General features: G+C 42.0%; 2 protein-coding genes across 26 annotated transcripts in view; one reads left to right on the top strand and one right to left on the bottom strand.

The window, feature by feature from the left end:
- The window catches only part of LOC122533254 (cytochrome b5-related protein-like), an 18,307-nt gene extending 5,534 nt beyond the window's left edge, over positions 1–12,773 (top strand). Inside the window, exon 7 of one of the 2 annotated variants that reach the window (XM_043662795.1) lies at positions 12,745–12,773. The gene's annotated coding sequence lies outside the window, so the exon portion shown is untranslated. Of the gene's footprint in view, positions 1–1,356; positions 1,385–12,744 lie in introns of those variants that run through there. The other variant, XM_043662794.1, reaches the window with a different exon arrangement.
- The window catches only part of LOC122533252 (myosin heavy chain, muscle), a 39,757-nt gene that overhangs the window by 1,853 nt on the left and 14,611 nt on the right, over positions 1–23,293 (bottom strand). For 4 of the 24 annotated variants that reach the window (XM_043662775.1, XM_043662765.1, XM_043662766.1 and 1 more), the window contains 15 exons: positions 22,143–22,313; positions 17,818–17,997; positions 17,169–17,590; positions 15,762–15,882; positions 12,801–13,064; positions 10,104–10,313; positions 5,956–6,329; positions 5,586–5,814; positions 5,217–5,500; positions 4,470–4,548; positions 3,277–4,006; positions 2,809–3,170; positions 2,305–2,700; positions 1,790–2,134; positions 1,432–1,680 (listed from right to left, as the gene is read on the bottom strand). In XM_043662775.1, the coding sequence (XP_043518710.1) occupies positions 1,432–1,680; positions 1,790–2,134; positions 2,305–2,700; positions 2,809–3,170; positions 3,277–4,006; positions 4,470–4,548; positions 5,217–5,500; positions 5,586–5,814; positions 5,956–6,329; positions 10,104–10,313; positions 12,801–13,064; positions 15,762–15,882; positions 17,169–17,590; positions 17,818–17,997; positions 22,143–22,313 (4,416 nt within the window). Of the gene's footprint in view, positions 1–718; positions 781–1,431; positions 1,681–1,789; positions 2,135–2,304; positions 2,701–2,808; positions 3,171–3,276; positions 4,007–4,469; positions 4,549–4,939; positions 5,019–5,216; positions 5,501–5,585; positions 5,815–5,955; positions 6,330–10,103; positions 10,314–12,800; positions 13,065–14,475; positions 14,594–15,761; positions 15,883–16,643; positions 16,762–17,168; positions 17,591–17,817; positions 17,998–19,089; positions 19,261–20,577; positions 20,749–22,142; positions 22,314–23,293 lie in introns of all 24 variants that reach the window. The other 20 variants (XM_043662790.1, XM_043662774.1, XM_043662770.1 and 17 more) reach the window with 13 other exon arrangements.

The following is a 23,293-nucleotide window of genomic DNA, read 5'->3' as shown; positions in this document are numbered from 1 at the left end:
AAAAAAAAAAGGGGGGGGGGGGGGGGAGGAAGAAAGAAAAAGAGAAACATAACGAGAATAAAAGAAAAGGAAAGAAAAGAACAAGAGTGTGAAAACATTTTCTGGAGACAGTCGATGACACGTTCTTTGTGCCCCTTTCCGTTCGTTCTTGACGTGCATCGTCGACGGTTGGCAATTATCGAAAAACAACAGCAGGACGTGAATCTCTCGAGGGTCGTGATACCTCTCTTAGATAGTTGGAATCGTTTCGTTCTGTTTAGTTCTGTTTCGCTTTGAAAAGTGTCAGAAAGAGAATACACGGGTATGTCGACTCGAATCGTGAGAAAGATGTCCAAGTATCTAACGACAAGTACAGTGAAAAATCTATCTAATCTATCTAGTGTCTAGTCTAGCGGCTAACGAAGCAACTTTCGGTACAGCGATCCGTTTGTCAACACTATCGTGAATTTGTTTGGGATAGGTGATACACAATACGTTAATCAACGATCAGAAGCAAGCTGTATGTATGTGTACTCGTAAGATGCGCTTCTGTCAAGTGTTATCAGCTTTTCACACAGGTTCAAAAAAAATGAAAAAAAATGAAGAAAGAAAAAAAAGAAAAAAATTGACGATCATTGACACTGGGGAGTCGGAATAATTCCGTCTATATTTTAATTATGCTGTCCCTTGTTCCGGCACACACACGTGCTTAGGACACGTGTTTATGACACAAACTTACATGGGCCGGCGCGGTACTCTTTACTCCAATGCGGAGGGCGCCTTACGGGCCTTCTGTTGGGGCTATACAGAGACATACAGATTCAACAGATTAGAGACGATCGTAATCTCTGCTCTTCTTTGCACACGCTCACTATCTTTTCATCCCGGGCAATTTTATCTTTATCTCAGATTTCTAGAAAATTTCGTTCTCGTTCGTCGTCGACTCGGAACCGACTACTCCTCTACCGTTTACATCTTATAACCATTCGTCGACCCATTCTTCTACCGCGATTTTTATCGAAGCAAAATTTCAAGAATTATGGAATCATTACGTCTTAAAGAAAAGAGAAGAGAAATGAAAAGATCATTATCGCGAAAGGAATCCTATTGCTACTCTATCGCGAAAAACCTGCATTTTCCGTTTGAACTTTCGTTTTCGTAGCGTAATTTCTAGTTTCCAACGGGTGACACACGTCACACGCGTGGTACGTTTATCGAAATATCGCTGCGCGATAAGAGACGAATTGCCGAATCAAATGATGCGAAGAAAAGAAGAAAAAAAAAAAGAACAGAAAAAAAGCAAAAGCAAAAGAGAAAGTAAAAAGAAAAAGAAAAAGAAACGGGAAAAAGAGAAGAAAAACATCGTTACGCTAAAATACGATAGAGAGAGAGAGAGAAAATTTTGGTAGAATATAGCGATAGAATAGAAACGCGTATAAGATGTTGACATACCACTGGGCTTAGTCCGCGCGCAGCACTTCCTCCGCGTCCTTTAGTACGGAACTTGGTGATTGCCTGTTCAGCCAGGTCCGCCCTTTCCTCCGCCTCCTCGAGTTCTTGCTGAGCTTTGCGGAACTTGGCGAGATTCAGGGCAGCGATTTCTTCGGCTTCCTCGATCTGCCTCTTGTACGTTTTGATCTTCTGTTGAAGCTTGTCGACTAGATCTTGCATGCGCTCGTGGTTCTTGCGGTCCTCGTCAGCCTAAAAGTTAAAGATAAATAAGTTCTTTTGACTCAGTGATTAGTATACGAGTATACGTAATACACGCGTAATAATACGGTAATAATGTCGTTCAGGAAGCGACACGTACCTGGAAACTGAGTTCCTTGATGCGACGTTCAGACTTGCGGAGGTTCTTCTGGGCATCGGCGTGTCTCCTCTGTTCTCCGTCGAGTTCGTTCTCCAGCTCGCGGACGCGTTGCTCGAGTTTCTGAATCGCCTTCTTGCCGCCTTTCAGGGCATTCGCCTCGGCCTCGTCCAGACGGACTTGCAGCTCCTTGATCTGAGTCTCGAGCGCCTTGCGAAGTTTCTCCTGCGTCTGAGCGTGATCTTGCTCGGCTCGGAGCTCGTCGGCCAATCTAGCCGCGTCGACCATGGCTTTCTTTGCTTTCTCCTCGGAGTTCTTTGCCTCGTTCAACAGCTCATCCAAATCAGACTGCAGAACACGGAAAAATTGAAAATCACTTTCGATGTTTGTGAACAAACGCGTGAACAAACGCGACGCAAACGTAAACGTAAACGTAAACGTAAACGTAAACGTAAACGTGTACGCCTGCGAACGTGTGCAGAACGCAAGCAAAATCAGAGATGGGAAAGAGTGCTCACGTGAAGGGTTTGGAGTTCGGCCTCGAGTTTCCTCTTGGCAGCGGAGATGGAAGCGTTCTGGGCACCCAGTTCGTTGAGTTGTTCGTGACAGTCGGCCAACTCCTGTTCAGCTTGGCGACGTCCGCGATCCGCCTGCTCGAGCAGCGTGCGGCTCTCTTCGAGTTCGTTCTGAAGCGCGTTCGCCCGACGTTCCGAAATTCCAAGCAGTTCCCTCGCTTCGTCGCGGGCTCGTTGCTCTTCCTCGAGCGCCGTCTGGACGTCCTTCAGTTGCTGTTGGTATCTCTTGATGTTCTTCTGGGCCTCGGCGTTCGCCTTGTTCGCGTGGTCGAGCGCGATCTCCAGCTCGTTGATGTCCGCCTCCAGTTTCTTCTTCATGCGTAACGCCTCGGCTTTACCCTGAAAGAAAGATTTCGCGATAATATAAGATAACGCGTATAATATATGTATATACCTTGTTATCTTATCGATCGTTAATAATTGTCGATCGTTTCGAACGTTACGAACCTTGGCCTCAGCCTCGAGCGACGCCTGCATAGAGTCGAGAGCACGTTGGTGATTCTTTCTGGTATTCTCGAATTCTTCTTCCTTCTCCTGGATACGTCGGTCGATCTCCTGCCTGACTTGACTCAGCTCCAATTGGCTGCGCAGTACTTTGTTCTCTTCTTGTTCCAGAGCGGCCTCGGCTTCCTCCAGAGCGGCTTGGAGTTCGTCCTTCTCAGCCTCCAGGCGCTTTCTCGCTTTCTCGATCTCGTGAATGTTGCGTCCACCTTCGCCGATCTGGTCCAAGAGGTCCTTCACCTCGTCGGCGAGATTCTTGTTCTCGCGACGTACCGCTTCCAACTGTTCCTGCCCTTCCTCGTACGCACCTGTTTCAACGTTGTTGGTATATTAGTATCAGTATCGCCGAGTGAGAACCGAAAAAAAAAAGAAAAGGTTGGACGAATGCGTCCAACGATTGGAACGATTGCGTACCTCTGAGCCTGAACAATTCCGTGCTGTAGTTGCGGCATTCCTTCTGACTGGCGTCGAGTTCGGCCGCGAGGTCGTCCACTTTGAGCTTCCATTCGCCGATGATCTTGTCGAAGGCCTTCTGTTTCTTCTCGGCAGCGTTGGCGATCGCGGTCGCGCGGTCCACCTCGATCTGCAGGTCCTCCACCTCCGTCGACAACCGTTGCTTCGTCTTCTCGAGGGCGATGACCTTTTGGTTGAGCGATTCGATGGTCTCCTCCGCCTCGGCCAATCGTGCCTGCAACTTCCTCTTGGCTTCCTCGAGCTCCTCTGCTCGGGCCACGCCCTCCGACTCGTACTTGGTACGCCACAGCTGCGCCTCGGCGTTCGCCTTGCTCAGTTGCCTCTGGAGATCCGCTTTGCCCTCTGCCTCCTCTTCCACCTGTTCTCGAATGTTGTCCAGGTCGTGTTCCAGGTTGCGGAACTTGCCAAGGAGGGTAGCGCGTTCCTTCGACTCTTCGTCGGCCAATCGTTTCGTGTCCTCCAGCTGCGTCGTCAGCGAGATCTTGATCTTGGAGAGTTGGTTCACTTGCGATTCCGCTTCCTCCAGTTGCCGCAGCAAGTCGCTGTTCTCGATCGACAGCTTCTTCTTCGCGGCGTCGAAGTCGTTCAGCGTTCGGTTCACCTCCTCCAGTTTTCCTTGGGTCTCGTTCAATTGGTGTTGCAATTGTTTCACGATCTTCTCTTGGGCAGCCTGTTTCGGTCGATCACCGATTGTTACGACACGCGTATTAGACAAATTACGTTTCGCTTCGTTTCCACACGAATTCACCTTTGGAACAACTTATATTCGCTGAGATCTCTGACTCTCTCTAAAATTTACAATCTCGTTCGGACAATTTACGAGAAGACTCGAGTTTTTGAATTTTTCACTCTGCGAGATTATTAAACTATTGGATTGGATTGTCCAAAGGTGAATACGCGAACGTATATATGTACGTATGCGATGTATAAACTTGGAAAAGGAGGGACATACACGGGAGAAACAAGCTTTGCAAGCTGGGCACACTTTCGATCGCGACGACGTAAATTACACGTGAGGTTCCCATTTCCGTTTCCGTTTCCCGAGCTGCTTCGTGCTGGCTGAGAAAGCTGTTAGTTGCGTTAGTTTGTCGAATCCTAGAGAATCTCTCCGCGGACAACAAGGTTTCTCTTACCTTCTCGTTGCTCAATTGGTCTACCGTTGCGCGCGTGTCGTTCAATTCGCTGAAGTATTGAACCTTGTCCTTTTCAACCCTAATTTTCATGAAAACAGACACGTGAAGTTGGCAATTAGTATTTAGAACAGTGGATCGGGAAGAAAATACAAGTCGTTAGAACGAACGATACGATACGATAGTGAAATCACAGTGTGGCAATCGAACGATCGGTTGCATGTCGTCCATCGAATTCTATGACGAACACGATGACGATTCGACGTAAGGGACGTAAGTTAAAAGAGTGGAGAAAACCATTCGAGGAACGGGTCGACGACCCTGACATTACGTGGTGAATTTGAACTGGTCAGATAGTGGAAATACACATGGACGCGACATAATAACGCGAAGACAGAGGAAACAGAGAAAAAGTAATCTCGGAAACAAATGCGGGATGATCATTCAACGTTCAACAGTCCCTTTGAATGTACCTTCTCCCTGGAAACCTGATCCGTCGTGGCACGTGAATTGTTCAGCTCTGCGTGGATATCGTGACGACCCTTTTCAGCTCTATCGAAAACAATTCATTATGTCCCCGGTTTTTCTTTGTTTGTCGAAAAGATTTATCGTTCTGTCCACTGAAATCGTTCTATTCTCTAGACCGAAATCTCTGATCGTTTCTTACGCAGTTACGCGCGGTCAAGTAGCGATGGAATCGCGATATTTGATATATATATATAGGTATCGACGTATCGATCTCCAACTTACCTGGCCTTGAGTTTATTAAGCGTGTCAATTTGTTCTCCCATTTCGGCAACGGCGTCATTGTGCTTCTTGCGTAAGCTGGCAAGAGTGGATTCGTGTTGGATGTTGGCTTCCTCGAGATCCCTGCGCAGTTTGCTAAGTTCCGCTTCTCTCTTCTTGTTGAGTTCGATCTGGGCGGAAGTGGCACCGCCGGCTTCCTCCAGGCGTTCGCCGAGCTCCTCGAGCTCACGTGCCAAGTCGCTGCGCTGTTTCTCAGCTTTCACGCGAGAGCCACGCTCAGCCTCGATCTGTGGGACATTTTTCAAAGTCATTTCTACAGCCGATTCTATACCAATCGACCGAACGAGAAACTAGTCTTCTTCCCAGACTGACCTCTTCCTCCAGCTCTTCGATACGGGCCTGTAATTCCTTGATCTGCTTCTGCAATTTGCCTACCAACGACTGTTCGTCCTCGAGTTTCGCGGTCAAAGACGACAGTTCCTTGTCCTTGCGTTGAATGGTCTGTTCGAGTTCCTTCTTGTTCCTCTCGAGATCCGCAACGGCTTCCTGCGTAAGTTTCAAGTCACCTTCCACCTTTCGTTTGGCTTTCTCCACGTCGGCTCTGTAAAGTCAACATTCATTCATATCTACTCATCTACCGTAGTTACCTACGCTATCGAATATTACACTATCTATCTAGTTATGACACTGATATCATATGTCACGGCTACGTTTCCCTATAAGAAAATTTCGTTTCACCAACCGTGATTTCTTTTCACGTTCCAGGGAATCTTCCAACTCGTCGAGTGTGTGCTCCAACTTGATTTTGACCTTGTTCAAGTGATTGACTTTATCTTCGGCAGCTTGAAGTTCCTCGGCAGTCTTTTGGTTCACCTCGCCCTGATTCTTCTTCTCTTTGTTCAATTTATTGATCAGCTCGTCTTGGTGGGCAATCTCGTCGTTCAAGTTGCGGATCTGGTGGTCCTTCGTCGCCTTGTCCTGCTCTGACTTTTGTAAGTTCAGCTCGAGATCCTCGACGTCTTTCTTTAGACCTGCTACTTCCTGTTCCAGTTTCTTCTTGTTTTGGAAGAGATTGTTCCTGGCATCTTCCTCTTCTTTGAATCTGTCATTCAGATCCTACAATAATGGAACAATTATTGGTGGTGGTGCTTTTACTTGTATCGGTGTTGCCTTATTTCGTCGTGCCTTGGTTCTTTATTTTCACCGTTCAGTTTAATCAGCAATAGTAGTTGCTCTTCCTAAGTTCGAGTCACGAGACATTCTGTCACAAATATTTTCAGTTACCGTATCGGCAAACCATATAAGAGTAAATTAACATAATACACTTTCTTTGTTTGGGCAGATTCGATTTGATTACAACTCTATTTTATTTCGTAAGCTGATACATTGTTGATCATAATCGCGTTGAAGTACATGTGTAATCTTATACGATTAGGCTCTTGAAATCAATCACCTAAACTTTAAAGTATTATCAGAGATGACCCGTCATCATGCCTGCTACTAGCATCGTAACGAAGAAAATATTTATTTCCATTTTCCAAGTAAATTGAAAAATTTTTTTATGTTTTGACAGACGAGTGACGTAAGAAGTAACTCGGTGTATAGTGATATATTGTATGAAGAATAAAAAAAAAAAAAAAAAAAAAAAAGTGTCGATACGAACAAATTGTGAAGAATTCTTTAATTTTTTAATTAATTATGAAAATCAAAATTTCATTCGAGTGAATTGTTCGCTTAATAGCATTCAAGAATTAATCGATAGAAAAATTACGCAACGCGCTATCATTTTGTAATCTTTTGCGTAATCTTTGCACCTTCATCTGCTATCATCTACTATAGTATTAACTGGTAACAATCTTTGGTATTTTTCAAACATTATTTCACAAACGCGTATATAATTCTCATTCATATTTGTATATCAATGTATTTTTAATTTGGTTTCTAACATTTAGAACACCGGAATCGATAAATTTCCCAATTGAGAGACAAACAGGACCAAACAGGACCAAGAGTCCAAGAGTCTAGGATACCAGTGACCGAGTTTTACGGAAAAGCGAAAATTAAGAAACTATCTCGACGATTCTACGAGTCGAGGGTATTCAAGAGTCGGGGATAGGAAATTTGAGTGAAACGAGGATGAACGAGGTGAAGTAGTTGCAGAGGATGACGCGTATAAGCGTACCGACGTATAAATACACCATACACCTGTTACCTCCTTCGTTTTGTCGGTTATTCCAGCGCATAACCACGCCTACTTTTAATAACCTGGAATCTGGGATTGGCGGCAAACTAAATTTGGCCGTGTCGAAAGTAGGGGCGAAGTAGAGTCCCTCTCCACCATCAGGCATCTCAAGCTCACTTCAAACATATTTTCTTTTCTCTCGCTTCCTTCGCTACCTTCTTTCCTTCCCAACTTGCTTCGTTCCTTCTCCCTATCCCTCACCGTATTTGGCATTGTATAATATTTTGGCCGAGCTCAGCCGGATTGCCGATAAAACTCAATTTTTTTTTTTTTTTTACTTTATCATGATCGGTCGACGTTGCTTTTATCATTTCACTGACATTCCTTAATTAAACGCCAACATTTACGGACGCGTTTATCTAGAAACATTTACTTGTTACCTAAATTAAAGAAAGATTCCTGATTCCAGCCTGACGCGTGAGGTAACATCTAAATTTAATCGAGAAAGGAGCAGAAGAGAACGGGATGCTCCGACTGGGTGTTGACATTAAGTACCAGTTAGTCAGTCGTTTAAAAAGTGCCAGTCGTTAAAAATAGTCCAGTATTCTGGAACGAATCATATCCACCGCGGAATTTCTGGAGTTTTTTTTTTTTTTTAGTACGCCGCGAGATTCACCGCTATCCAATTTCTTTCGCCCGAAAGAACGTTCGTTCCTCCAAAAAGAGTTCGTTTCTCGGAAAGAGTTTCTTCGTAGAAAGATTCGCGCAAGGCTGCTGGAAAAAGACAAATAGAAAGAACTGTTCTGTTTGACGTTCATGCGAGAGAGATACCGTCTGACTATACTGTTTGTGCAGGGAATACGCATCATTTCAGTGGCTTCACTTGGCATCGTACAATTATTACGATTATCGTACAATTACGATTCGACGAGATTGTAATTCTTGTTGCGTTGTTTCGAGATTTGGAGCAAAAGGGGAGGGAATGGAACGTGGCAGAGTAAAGTTTCAAAGAAGATGAAAACAAGGAGAGCAAAGAAAGGCAAAGAAAGAAAATTCAAAGAAGAGAAAAGAAGAAAGAGAGGGACGATTTAAAGAAGATTTTAAGCGATTAGAACTTGATACATATTCGTTATGGAGGAGTATTCTCTGTGGGAAGACGGGACAATTTTAGAACGAATGTGGAAACGAGGGATGATTCGTCGCGGAAGAAAAATAGCACGGCGCACGGCATGGAACGGAGGAGCGAGCGCGCGGCGCAACGCGTGGCGCGATGCGATGGTCAGACTAATGCGTCTGACTAATGACGCGCCTCTGCTACTTAATGCTAGGCGCTTACGAAACCACGTACGCGACCACGACCATGTATCAACTCCTGCCAGGTGCATCATTTTCTGTAATCCGAGCCAGATTTGTTTAAATTATGACGAGCTTGTAAATTTTCAACTTCAGCGTCTTTCTCGAAGACGGCTATAACTGCCCTCTGCGTCTATGTAAGCGATATGTCGAAATCTATTTACGCTGGGAATCTTTCGGGCTCGTTACCTCGCGCGTTTCCAGAGTTTCAAGTTTCAAATTTTTCAAGCCGATACTCTCTGCCTTTATGTAACGTTTCCGTTCGTTGACGAAGTCACGCTCGTACGAACATCACGCAAGTCATGAATTCTTCTGCAATGAGATTTTTTGCTCGTTTTTTTATTTCTGTTTTATTGATTTTTCTCTTTTTCTTTTTCTTTTTTTTCTTTTTTTGATATCTATCGTCCGCTCGCGATGACCACGAGCCGCGTAAAGCCGCCAAAAGCTTCGATTCGATTCGATTCTAACGCGTTCTAACGGGAATTGTCGAAATCGGAATTTATTTATTTTAAGGGCGAAAGGTATGCGAAAGATAAGCGAATCCGCGAAACTGGCGGCTCTGCATTGTAAATAAATTTCTGCATTTTTTCACCGTGCCATCCTTCCCATGGATATTTAAAGCATCGGATATTCTCCGCCGCTTATTTCAACCACGATTATTTTCATTTCCAATACTTTCCTCGCGAACGCGCCCGTAATACCTCGGACGTACGGCCTCGGCTGATTTTAGGAATGTTAAGGAGACATTAATAACCCCATTCTTCTTTCTTTCGACATCTAATCAGTCGTCTAGAAGGTATAATTATCGTTCGCCTGTGTGATTCACGATTCGATCCGTGGGTTTCGTTATCGCGACGAATCGTGCCAATTTTCGACTCGCGAATTTTCGACTTGTGAATTTTGCGCGAACGAGCCATCCGAAATTGGCCTAACTTTCCTCTCAAGTAATTGCGAAAATTACTTTTTTACTTACCTACGAAACTCGCTGAGCCTAGCTCGAACGGGTACTCGACAGTGAACTTTCGTCATCTCGACGTCGTGATTGGCAATTTCAAGTTGCTCTTTTTCAAAATTCGTTCTTTTTCTTTCTTTTTTTTGAACCAGAAGAGCGACTTGACGAAATGTAACGTTTTCCATTAGAAAAGTCTCGCGTATGATTTTAAGTCAGCGCGAATGATTTTACGTTGCAAAATTTGAAAAATTCTAGCTTTCTTTTTTTTTCTTTTCTTTTTTTTTTTTTTTTTTTTTTTTTTTTTTTTTTTTTTTTTTTTTTTTTTTGTTCCTTTGAATGATATCTAATTATGTCTAATGAAATCTAACGCGACGTAATTGAGAGTATATAATGGAAAGCTTACCTGAAGTTGGGACTCGATATCAGCTTTCTGGGCGGCCAGTTTCAAGGATTTCTCCATATATTCCGAGAGGGAACCCTTCTCGCCGTCGAGTTGTCGTTGCAGGGCATTTCGTTCGGCGGAGAGTTTGGTGTTTTGCTCCTCGAGTTCCTTGCGCAGCTTCTCTTCCCTCTCGAACGCTTCCTGAGCTTTTCTCGCTTTCTCCTCGAGCGCCTGTAATTCCGCGTTGTCGTTGAGTCTCTTTCCGTCCACGGGATTCGAATCTTCCACCGACGTGTCACCCATTCTCTCTATTTCTCTCTATCTCTCTTTGTTTCTCTTCTCTGTTTCTTGCACGAATTCACAATGACGAAACGAAACGTTCGTCAAATTACTGACGGAAGGGCACCACGATGGAAAGCGACGACCACGTTTCGCGACGTGTGACGATCGATCGACAGATGATCGAAGAATCGAAAAAGAGCCGCCTCGCTATCGAAGAGGAGATTCTACGATCCTGCTGTCGCGTATCGATGGACAATACCGTTGGAGAATGAGAAGGCAGAACGAAGCCGTGCGCGAAACGACGAATCTTCGTTGTCGATGATATCGGTAAGATATCGACGAGATGTAAAGAACGAAAAAAAAAAAAAAAGTGGGAGAAGAAGGAACTCTGCGTCGATCGTGTTCGTGGCTTGTCGTAGAAAAAAAGAAAAAGAAAGGCGAAGGGGAGGGAATTCGTTTAGCAGAATATCGATCGAATAGGTCGGCGCGAGATCGCGTATCTGACTGGTCTTCGGTTTACCAGAGGCTCAACTTTTCTACCCAAAATCCCCCTTGGTAGTCGGGCCGCGGGGAGAATCATCGTCGTCCCCACTCCAGCGATACTCATCGTAGAAAAATATTTATAACCGATCTCGATGACGAAGGAGGGACTTATACGTGTGCAACCAGAAGGAGCTACCATGACAAACCGAGCGAGTGGACCGAGTGGGGGGAGGACCGACGAAATTAGAACCCCCCAGTTCCAGTGAGCAAATGCTCCAGCAGCAGTTGCTCCAGAGAACGACTGTGAGAGATGGACGTGTAATATCGACCTGGATTACTCCCGAAGGATCGTTGTTCCCGATCGAAGGCCGTTGCCTTTCTCTCTCCCGTAATTAGCAACGACCGAACGAACGCGATCGACGAACGCCAACGCCGTTGCCTTCCCGCCGCTTGGCTATATCAATTTATAGCGGGTGATACTATTTCCGATTGAATGCGATTTCCACTGATTTATATTCGCCCGACCCGGTGGAAATGTCGAGCAATCGCTAGATCAAACGAGCAGAGTACCGACCTTACTTAGATCAGACTGGTCTAATTACAAAAGATCGTTTCTATTTCTGTACACTTTTGCTTCGGAATCGATCGGATAAATCAATGTCCATTGTGAAACACACGCGCGCAAGTTATCTTCTCAACGATTTTCTATGCTAAGTAGCCGATATTAATATAGCTTAACATACCGGCGATCGAGATCTCGAAAGATTCGAGTCTGATCGGAAAAGATTTATGTAATCGTTTCTTTTCCTAAAACCGTGCGTTACGCACGTTACTTGAAACGATCGACGCCGATATATGTTACGAGTACCTACGAGCAATGTCGTTTTCTTCAAATTTAATAAACATTTGGTGACGATAATTTAACTTGTTACATCTATAATGTAATTAGAATACAGCTTCTTATGTTATTCACGCAATATTCAACAACATGATATTCTATATTCTAGTTGAAATAATCTAGATTCTACATATTTAGTGTGCTTGTCGTTAAATTATGTTAGAGATTAAAACTGTATCAACTCTTGAATAAAATTTCGTAGAGTATCAAGAAATGACATTACTTGTGGATAATAATTTCGTGCAATTATCTATATTTTCTTTCATTTTCCTCCCCCTTGGAATACGGTGTATCGGTATCTTTATGCACGATCTTTTATCTTTAGTATCTTGCTTCCAAAGATAGCTTTCTAAAATAAAATTGTACTAAATATATCGAAAGGTGGATCGTTCCATCTCTACGATGAAATTAGATAGCATGAATAATCGATGACACAAAGCCCGAGTGATGAAACCGAAGGTTTGGAATTTTTTTAGGCTTTAATTCTTACAGGTGCCGTGGCCCGAGACGAGACGAGACGAGACGAGACGAGTCGAGAAAAAATGAGATTCACCACTGTCATATAGGGTAAAGGGTGTAAGAGTACCCAAAAAAATTTCCGTTAGAAAGAGAGAGGGAGAATGAAATATCGGAATCGTAATGGAAAAGCACGTGCCAAGTCCTGTTGGAGATCTATTTATAAAATACTAAAAAAAGACGGAACGAGCTAGCTTTGATTACTTTATAACAAAATCTTCGGATACTGCGAGAATGTCTTGTTCATCGTGCGAGTATTTCACGAGAGATTCTGCATCTAAATTTAATAAAACTTTAATAAACGCTAGATATTCCGTCGGTCTAAATACAAACTGTAGATTCATCACTGTACTGCGTTTGAAATTAAAGAGGAGAAAAGAAATATTTGACCGTCTGTTGAGAATTTTTCAAAAAGACATTCCTACAGGAAATGACCGTGGAAATTGAAAATTCAAAACATTTTCAGAAAGAAATCAAAGAGAGAGAAAGAGAGAGAGAGAGAGAGACGGAGTATTTACGGCACAAGTCGAGGCACTTACGGCAAGCTCATCTTCGATGCGAGTGACGTTGAGCAGAGGTTTAACTTTCTGCCACAGTTTCCACCATGGCCAAGTACGAAGTTGCAGGTACTTCCTCAAGTTTCTTTGCACGACGACCAGAGCCAAACGTTGCTCCTGCAGTTTCTTGTAATCTTTTCTGGTTAGGTAACCTCGCATGTACGCCTGCATCCAAGACACGATCTTGCTGAGTCGCTCGTCACGGAATTCTTCCATCTGACCCAGGACTCCGGCACGGAAGAATACCTGTTGTTTTTTTTTTTTNTAAATTCTAAGTCCCAGCGGCGTATTGCTTTTGAATTTTCTTTTAGTTATATATATATTTTTTTTTTTTTTTTTTTTTTTTTTTTTTTTTTTTTTTTTTTTTCAAAAGGAACGGATAAAAGAACATTTCGATTAATAAGAGTTCCTCGTGGAGGAGTTCGTCGTGGAGTTACTTTGATCACTTTCGACACTTTGAGCAAAAGTCAAGTTCCTCTCAAGTTTGCCGGAAAACACGAGCAGAGTGGAATTTTCACGACTGATGATTAATTTCTCGGCCGTTGAAAATAGAAACGTTTCGCCGTACGTGTGTCTCGAAATTCGATGTTTACGAAGAGGCGTAAACATAGAAATACACCTACGTACGTACATAGGCAATTCCCCAAATTAATATCAATTATGTCGACTACAAAATGCGAATTTGTAAGGCGACGGCGATGGAATTAAAAGCAAGAAGGACGAATGTTTGATTTACGTAACGTGTGCGTAGATTTCTGATTCTAAATATATCATACTTTGACAATGTGTAGCAACAATTGCTAATAACGGTGCGATGCGATCGAAAAGAGAATAGTCGACGGTCAAGAGTTGTATCGTTATCGTCGATTCTCAGCGGTGTGAGAAGCAATTGCAAAAAAATTCATCGAACGTTTGTACGTGTATTTCGAATCGAAAGTAATCAAAGTAAACCAAAGGTGAGGATCGCCATGCGGATTTTAGTGCAAGAAACGGGACACTCGTCTATCATATGTAATCAGAGATAATCTTATACACAACGTAGAGTAAGCAGAAAAAAAGCTTCGGTTAATCGATCTAAAATATCAAGAAGCGAGAGCAAATGTTACTACCTGGTCATTTGCCAAAAATGAAAGAAAATGTAATTGCAGTCTTCGGTGTTTACGGTATCGTGTTTCAGTTACAGCGAGCATTAGCTGACATTGTAGTAGTGTAAGGTAGCGTAATTGAACTTTTAATCCTTCACTTGCGCTCTTCTTACGTAAGTTTCGTAAATCCGCGAGTTTACGATACTTGACCGACGAGATCAAAGTGTAAAATTTCCATCAAAGACACTAAAGTCAAAAAAAAAAAAAAAAAGAAACAATACGGTACAAGCCTTCATTTATATATACGAAAAATTATTTAAATCTTTAAAAATACGCGCTGTAAACAAAAAAATTATAAATTGACCGTTCAGACCACTTTGGGATAGTTGGAACAAAGTATCCGCAACCTAATGAATCGAATCGAAATACGCTGAAACTTGATTGAAACGCGATTGATGGAAAAGCGTGGGGAAAGGATTAAAAGTTTTTACCGCCGTGGAAGGAAAGCAGTTGGAATTGTGCTGCAAACGCGTGACAGTCGCGAGTAGCGAGAGGCCAAAGGCGTCTAATACCTTGGTGAGACCCATACGATATAACTCTGGCTCCAGATTGATCGCGTCCAGGATCAGTTGGGTGGCCTTTTGAGGCTCGCAAGGCTCTTTGATGGCATTGGCGCACAGAATTTTGTATCTGTGACGGTTCGTTTTTATGGTTGCGGTATGGTTGGGATGCGGCACGACAAATAAAAAAAAAAAGAAATCATCGCACATGGTTAAACACATGGTTTCCAGATGATCTAAACAACGGAATTGCATGGGGGTAAAACGTGAGATCCGTCTTATAGTCGACCTCATACAAATGTAAGTTACAAGTAAGTACGTGTATTCCCAAAACGAGTATTTGTGAAACGGGACACGAGAGACGTACGAGATTTGTCCTGTAATCAATCGTATATGTACGTATCTACGATATAGGTTACTTCTACGATGGATATGCTTCTAAAATGGAAGTCGAAAGAATCATCCTCCCGTCTCCTTCGAGAGTCTACCATCTGCTCATTATAGTCACGCGAAACGGGATTAACATTTTTCCAGTTCAACTTCCGTTTTAGAAATTAATAACGTTTCAGGGATGTTTTTCAGGCAACCTTCAAATATTTCAACTCTTCCTCTTTTGGTTAGACACGTTTGCTGCGTTTAACGCTAGATAGCATCGATTACGCGTTTAATATTATTAACGCCAGAACTGTAATTCCTGCAAAATAATTCTCTCGTTCGATCGGTTGACGCAAGCAGCGCGATAAATTACAAAAAAAAAAAAATTGGGAAAATTTCGAAAACTTTAAAATTTGAGACGAGGAAAGAAATAACTTTGAAATATCTAGAGCTGTGGTTAGACCACGTCCCACACAGGGGCAATTTGATTTTCTAGGGGAGTAGCAATTCGAGAATGAGTTGTTAACAGTGAATTTCTCGTACTTTTTCAAAAAAAAAGTTTAAAATTTATTTTTTTCTTTCATGGAAGCTCGTTTTCAGACCCTTGAAGCTAATGGCATTTTAAGCTCCCTCCACGTCAAAAATTCACTTTTTGAACAATACGAATTACGTGTCAGAAGGGTGAAGCCAGAAAAAAAGGTTGGGAACCATTGATCTGAAGAACAATCGCGCGCTGCATGTGTGTAGGTACATGCGTCAGCGACAACCGACGAAATTCGAGAGATTCGTACGTTAAGTAGAAAAAGACCAAAAAAAAAAAAAAAAAGAAAGAGAAAAGAAAAAGAAGCTCGTTATGCATAAATAAAAAAAATGTGATATTGACGTGCGTAACGAGCAGGCCATGACCGCGAAAGGAAACATGCCTTGGTATGTCCAAGACGATACTGATCGGCTTCGAGGCCGGATGCCTCCAAAATCGCCGCCGCAGCTTTCTTCGGGTCGTTACCCACCTTCTCGACCGCTTGTGGCGCCAGAATCTTGTACCTAATGGTAATGGGGTGGAAAGCCAAGAAAAAGAAAAGGTGATGGGTCGCTATTAGTACACAGGATCACTACCAATTGTAAACGTTTTTTGCTTTTGGTTTTGTATCGTGTGTTGCGTCGGATCGTGTGTCCGCGATCGTTCGGTAAACGTAACGTAGGTCTGCTCTGCATTCGTTTCTGCTTCTTGCCACGCAAATTTTTTTTACATTTTCTTCTCTACGTGATATTTTCTAGGTGTGTGTGGGGGGGGGGAGGGGTCACACAAGACTCACTCTACCATATTTATATAATCAACCTACGATCTTTGAATCCTAACTACTTGGGGGGACACTTTACGTATCGGGGATCGCTAATAGACTTCGCATCGTCAAGTCCACGGGGGTCGTGCAAAGATTGAAAATACTGGGAGAACGGAGTTTTGCTCAACACGAGAAGAAGAGTCGGATACTTCTGAAAACGCTCGATTCAGTTCGATCATTCGGAATGCAATTGAAAATGAAAAATCAACACTTCGAGTCGATCTTCGAAGTGAAAGTAGAAAATGAAAAAAAAAAAAAAAAAACGAAATGAATGGAATTGTGACGCTGTTCACGACGAGAAAAGACGCGAGAGATTTCAGAACAGAGCATCCTTCTCACTACTGGGGGTGGGGGGGCAGAGTTTTACTGAAACTTTGTTCGGATACAATATTTTACTATGGACGAGAAAGAGGGAGTAAAACCCAAGAAAAAATTCAGTTTGTTCGGGGATTTGCAACTAGCCTTAGTGTGACCAATCCTGTACATGTCCGGATCAAGTCCGATTTCCTCGAAACATCTCGCAGCGGCCTTCTTTGGATCCGTTTCAGCGGCCATCGCGGCCGGTGCTAAGATCATGTAACTGTACGACCACAATATAAAATCATCGTTTTTCAACTGTGTTATCCGTTAAAAAATGTCTCTAAGTTCCTCGTCTGTCTTGGCCTCGGTATCAACTACTTTCCGTCGTTTGTCTTTTCTTCGAGGAAAAAAGGAAAAAGAAAAAAGAAAAAAAAAAAGAGGGTGACCCGACTTTTCCAACGAGCGAACGCAAAGTAAAAAATCTTTTGAATAAATTCTCGCGATAAAGTGTCGCGAACGTGTTGTCAGTTGCTAATCGATGCTACTATCATCTCCGTCGCAGGTACTTGTAAAGTATCAAAGTATCAAAGCGCGTGTAATAAAGAAAGAAAAGTGACGAAAGTTTTCTGTTCTCGTCTCTGGTTTTGGAACGAGAGGTTCGAGCGAAAGAGAACAACAGGTTCTTACCGTAGTTTGAAGTCAGGGTAAACCATTCTGTTGGGGAATCCTTTACGGCAAATACGGATGCCTTCAAGTACACCGTTACAAGTCAGTTGATGCATGACAAGATGGGAATCGATGACACCCGGCTGCTTCAATTCGTTGGGGATGATACAACGGACGAAGTGGGGCTGGGTGGCTCTCAAAGTGGTCATCAGGTTGTTCAGTTGTTCCCTGTAGGACGATGATACCGTTGAGAAGCCACCACCCTTTTTACCACGTCCACCTTTGCCACCGCCGCCGCCACCACCGGCATCACCAGATTGTCCAGGATGATCAGCGAAGATTTCAATCAACAGTTTGTTCGATGATTTCTTGAATTGATCGACGACCGTATCGTTCAACGGGTCCTTGTTCTTTTCTAGCCAGCCTGTGATGTTGTATGGCACCTGTTGTTCAAATATGTTTTGTAGCCTTCGATCCCTTATTCACTTGACATAAAATATTTCTCTCTAGCTCTCTAATCGTTAACCGTTTTAGCGACAAATTCTCCAAGAGTTTGGGCAAAGAAGAGAGATGGACAGAAAGATAGAGAGATCATTTTCAATAAGGTAGGTTAGTTTGAAAAAGATAGAAAGATGAATATGAAATGTGATTTTGGTAACAAGTAACGTACGTTTCCGGCATAATGGCCGATAGCGAAGTGGGCCGCTTGCTGGCCTGGTTTCGGCGGTTTTGGTTTCAAGTAGTTGGGGCTCTTGCCAAGATGATTGTTGTTCAATTTCTCCTCAAAGGTCTTGTCAGTGGCTTTCGGGAACATAGATTCTTCTTCAAGAATCGATAGGATACCCATGGGCTGTATTCAAACGCAAACGTTCGAATTAGTTTGCGCACTGTTTGTTCCGACAAAATTTTCGAGAGTAACGCCAAGCGAACCGATATTGTCCGTAAAATGCGTGTTCAGGAATTATCGTAGATGGAAGTTGATATAGCTTATACAGTCATCGTCTAATTTTCCTACGCAAGGACATAGAGTCTAGATACACTTTGACGATAATTCAAAATATTACTTATTTCGTTCCAAAAATTTCGTTGTTTTTCTTCTTGTTTCGTTTACTTAAGGTTTATTTCGCGTTACTCTCGATGTCTGAACAAATTCAGAGATTAATACCTTTAGAAACGCTCTTACAAATACTCGGAGACCAAGTTTTTGCAAAGAGTAACTAAATCAAAATTCACAGAACAATACGATGGAAGCTAGGGCTAGAAAGGAGAACTTTTCAAGTTGCAAGATAACGTTACAATTTCCTTCCATCGAATTATTTCATCGACCAATCGATTTCACATCGTCAAGCTCGTTTCTTAAACACACATTACAATAGCACAAACATCCGCATGCAGGTGTACACACGACGAAACAAGAAAAGCTTGGAAGCATCAAACAAGACGGGTGGGTTACCGTTTGGTTGTTTTGTCACAGTTCTCGATCAACGATTCAATCGTGCGTCCATGTTTTTACCTTTCGTTTTACCTTACGTTTCCGCGAGTCTCTACTAAAAATCAATCTCGCGGAGATAAAGAATTTCGCGGCGTCTTTGTGGCAAGCATGCAAACGAAATTGGTAGGAGAGATTTTCAAATTCGAGACGATCGCGTCCCATTGTCGTAAAACCAAGTTTGTCACTGTAATGGAGAGCCTAGAAAAACGTTAACGTTGCAGATACACGTACGTGAAAGATGAAATGTCGCGTCACCTATGAGAAAAGAGTTAGCGTGCAAGATGTAACGTATATATATATATATATAGCGTATGATGGCATTGGCATGCTAACGAGATCTATCTCTGTGTTGGCTTTTCTTTTACAGCGACTCGCTATCGATCAGTTTGAAGCTGTCGACCTCTCGTTCCTGCTGCTTCCGTCATGCGACCGTCACGTGGGTAACAATACCTTCTCGATCAGATCGATCGTTTGCTGCAGATCCATGCCAAAGTCAATGAAAGTCCATTCGATTCCTTCGCGTTTGTATTCTTCTTGTTCCAGAATGAACATGTGGTGATTGAAGAATTGCTGAAGCTTTTCGTTGGTGAAGTTGATGCAGAGTTGCTCGAAGCTGTTGAACTGCTCGAGACCAAGGAGGGGAAAAGCAGAACGAAACAGAAAACAGAGGTAAAAGACAGCTGTCATTAATGCTGCTTACGTCAACAAAGGTCTTGCAAATTGTCAATGGGGATTCCATGTCGAGTCTTTCTTTGTCATTTCATACATGGAGGACGTACAACTTAGGAGGGGATATCACTTAAGCACGCGAAACATGATATAAAGTGCATAAGTTGCACTTTATATGTTTTTCACGAGGAACTCCCTCTGTTTTGTTTTCATTTGTCGGTCTGCTTCGAAGTTGATCAGCTAAGTTTCAGCCTTTTTCCGTCAAGAATTTGCTTTCGACTGTTTGATTGGAGAGTTTGATGGATTCGGTTGACTATACAGATTCGAAACAGACCTACAAAGGATCACAGAAGGCGCCAAATGTTCACAAATACATATGACGTGAATGATTCAGGGACGCAAGAGTTTTAAAGGTTATCGATCAATACGATTAGGTATCGATCGATAATTACGAGAGGTGATATGTGAATCACGTACGGAGCTCGGCTCGAGTTTCACTTTTAAGTAATAATAAATATACGTAAAATATACGAGATTTCTTGTTAATAAACAAAGAATTTCTAATATTTTCTCCTATTCTTTTTCCTATTTCTTTTTTTTTCTTTTCATTGATGTCAACATACGTCAAACTTTGTTAGAAGAGATAATATATCAAAATTTTTCTTCTTATCGATATACAATCTTCCTAATCGGATTACTCGATTGTATACCTTGACTTGAAGATAACAATCGTGAACCGTGCTCTGCTAATTGCAGGTGATTTTAATGAGTATCGAGAGAGAAAGAAAGGAAGAAATCGTAAACGAACACTGTCGCGAGTGTCGTTGCAGGAGTGGACAAAAACAAAGAGAAAGAGAGAGAGAGAGAGAGAGAGAGAGAGACGAGGGAAAGCAAGGTAAAGATGAAGAACAAGGTAGATGTATCGAATACGTTTGCTTTCAATGGCAGCGGAAATAATGATAAAACAAAATAAATATCCAGAACTACGACGACAAGAAACAAGCGAGAACAAAATGGAAAGAGGGGGGGGGGGCGATCTACCAGCGTAACATCGATGATACCAGTCAGAAAGGTTCTGATCATATCTCGTATTTTTGGTGAAAAGCTTTTTCGACAAAAAAAAGAAAAACATCGATGATCGTCTCTCCATCGATCGAGCCGTGTTGGCCGCTTCTCCAATTTCTCCTTTTCTGTGCGTCTTTTTGTTTTGTTTTGTTTTGTTTTGCACTTTTACTCTCTTTGCAGTTTGCGAGAAAATTGTAGGAATACCTTCTCTATCAGTTCGATACACGCGAGGAGATCCATTCCGAAGTCAATAAACTCCCAATCGATGCCTTCCTTCTTGTACTCCTCTTGTTCGAGTACGAACATGTGATGATTGAAGAACTGTTGCAGTTTCTCGTTGGTGAAGTTGATGCAGAGCTGCTCAAAGCCGTTGAACTGTTGTGTTTACGACACAACGTGCGTAGTGCGTGACACAGCGTGGCGATTCAGAAGGGATCAAAGGTGATGTAAGGAAGGACAGAGAATGAGATAGAGACCGAGAGAGAGAGAGAGAGAGAGAGAGAGAGAGAGGAACAAAAGAACAATTAGTAGAATAAGACTAATTTAGGTGATTTGTTCGTTGTGTCTGGTCTTTGTAACTTTTGATTACATACATACATACATATATCTCTATGTACATATGTATTTCCATTATATACCGAAGAAATCTTTTCAATGTTCATTAATGTAAAAACACATTGCAATAAAGAAGAGCTAATAATGGCTCGAAATTATATAGATAGGATCACGAGCGAATCGTAAAGTAATTGCGAGTCAAAGTTGATTGAAACGTAAAAGTTGCAAAGATCGACAGCAACTTTCGATTTCTCGACGAACATCTGGTATATGAGAAACAACCTATACCCAATGATCGTTGAGACTCGCGTTAATCCTAATCACCTATTTCATGCAGGAGCCAAAGAGAAAGGAATCAATTCACTTGACAAACGAACGTCGATTCGAACGTTGCAAAAGTTCGAGAAATTTTGAACTCGTTGCATGAAAAGATTATCGCAGTAAATTCGTGCTAATACGCGCACGTTCGATCGTACTGTTGCACGATTGTGTGTTCACTGTCGCGTGTTTGAGTGAAAATATAAAAATATGTCAATAGTCAGAAAATGACGACATATCAAAGTAAAGGGAAAAATATGTGCGTATACTCGAGAAGAGAAACATTAGAATTGACTGTGTAAAAGTTGAGTGTATTGAAACATCTAGAAAATGATGTTGAAATGTGTATAATATAACGTATAATATCAATCAAAAAGAGTCGTTGGGAAAAAAATGGTAACGATTATATAATGTAGTAAAAATATAAGTACTCTAGCATGTGTAACAACACTGTAGGAGATTGGCATTGTTTCTAGTTATGTATAAAAGAGATGAAAGGGAAGAAGTTCGATTAACGATCCGTGATGATGATGTTACGGGAATTGGACGAATGAAAATGAGCACGGTGGTGATGTGAAGGTGCCTAAGCGAGACGATAAAATTGCTTTTCGTTGAAACGACACGCGAAATCACACGATTCAAAAAGGAAGAAAAGAAAAAAAAGAAAGGACAAATACAAAATGGGAAAAAAGATGACACATAGACGTAACGTTTGCGATTAACTCAAGAAAACAGTGGACGATCACTATTGCAGTTTGCCGGTAATAAGCGTTAAGTTTTGCGTGTGTGTCAAAGATCCAACTGTGGTCTTTCACTAAGCTGGATCGCTTAGGCTGCGCTCTTGTTTTCAACTTTGTGTTTGGTATTTTTTTTTTTTTTTTTTTTTTTTTTTGTACCTTCTCGATCAATTCAATACACGCGAGGAGATCCATGCCAAAGTCTATGAATGCCCACTCAATGCCCTCCTTCGTATACTCTTCTTGTTCGAGGACGAACATGTGGTGATTGAAGAACTGTTGAAGCTTCTCATTGGTGAAGTTGATGCACAGCTGCTCGAAGCTGTTGAACTGTTCGAGCAACAATCAGGCATGCTTTTTCATCAATCTCTACCACTACGCTTGTATCGTTTTTTTTTCATTTGTCTCTCTTTCTTTTCGAGGATATTCGAGACCGTATGCTACGCTTATGCACACGTATGTATGTACAATATATTGTACACATATGTACGTACAACACTTTGTCCTTGTCTTCTGCTAATTTGCTCGTCAGTGACACGAGGACATTAGGTATGAGGTGTATCGGTCAACCTTTTTGATGTCAAGTCAATCGACAAATTTTCCAAACTTTTAGTACATGATGTTATAACATCGATCCTCGAAAAAATGTAATGTGTATACATTATGCAACACAACGTAGCTTACCCCGTGAAAGTACGCGTCGAGCAATTTTTTAAATATTCATGTACGCCGTAAAAAGTGTCGATTGACCTACGTAAGTACATACATATATGCGACCTATTATCGTACATCGATATAATAGGTGTTGCAAATTATACTTTTCCTGAGGGGTATATGCCCCAGTTTATAGATGATCATTCACAATCTATCTATAATACAACATCTACTTGTAGGAAAAGTGGAAAGGTAGAAATCTGGCTGACAAGTTCAAATATTTGCATCCGTAATCGAAGGGACTCGTTGTTCGATTTACAATTAGCAGAAAAAGAAAAAGTAAAAAAACGAAGCTAGAAACGATAGAAAAGAGAACAATTTGCTTGAAGCAAACTGAATTCGCAACACTGAAAGCTTCATCTCGCTTTACCGGATCGTTATTTTGCAAATATTTGAATTTATACAGGATATGAGGGACTTTGAAAACGCTACTACACACATACTCGTATTAGGGAAAAGCGTGATACCTTGTGTATCATCGTCTGATATGTAACTGTATGTATATAGACTTTTACGCTTTCAAAACTAATCGTTCAACGTATTAGTCTACCTTTCGCTGCGAAAAACTGACAACAAACTGTGTCAGTTTCAGTCAA

This window comes from Frieseomelitta varia, unplaced genomic scaffold (assembly GCF_011392965.1).
Source record: "Frieseomelitta varia isolate USP_RPSP 00005682 unplaced genomic scaffold, Fvar_1.2 scaffold_513, whole genome shotgun sequence".
NCBI classification, from domain to species: domain Eukaryota; kingdom Metazoa; phylum Arthropoda; class Insecta; order Hymenoptera; family Apidae; genus Frieseomelitta; species Frieseomelitta varia.
This window is presented reverse-complemented; position numbering and strand designations above follow the sequence as displayed.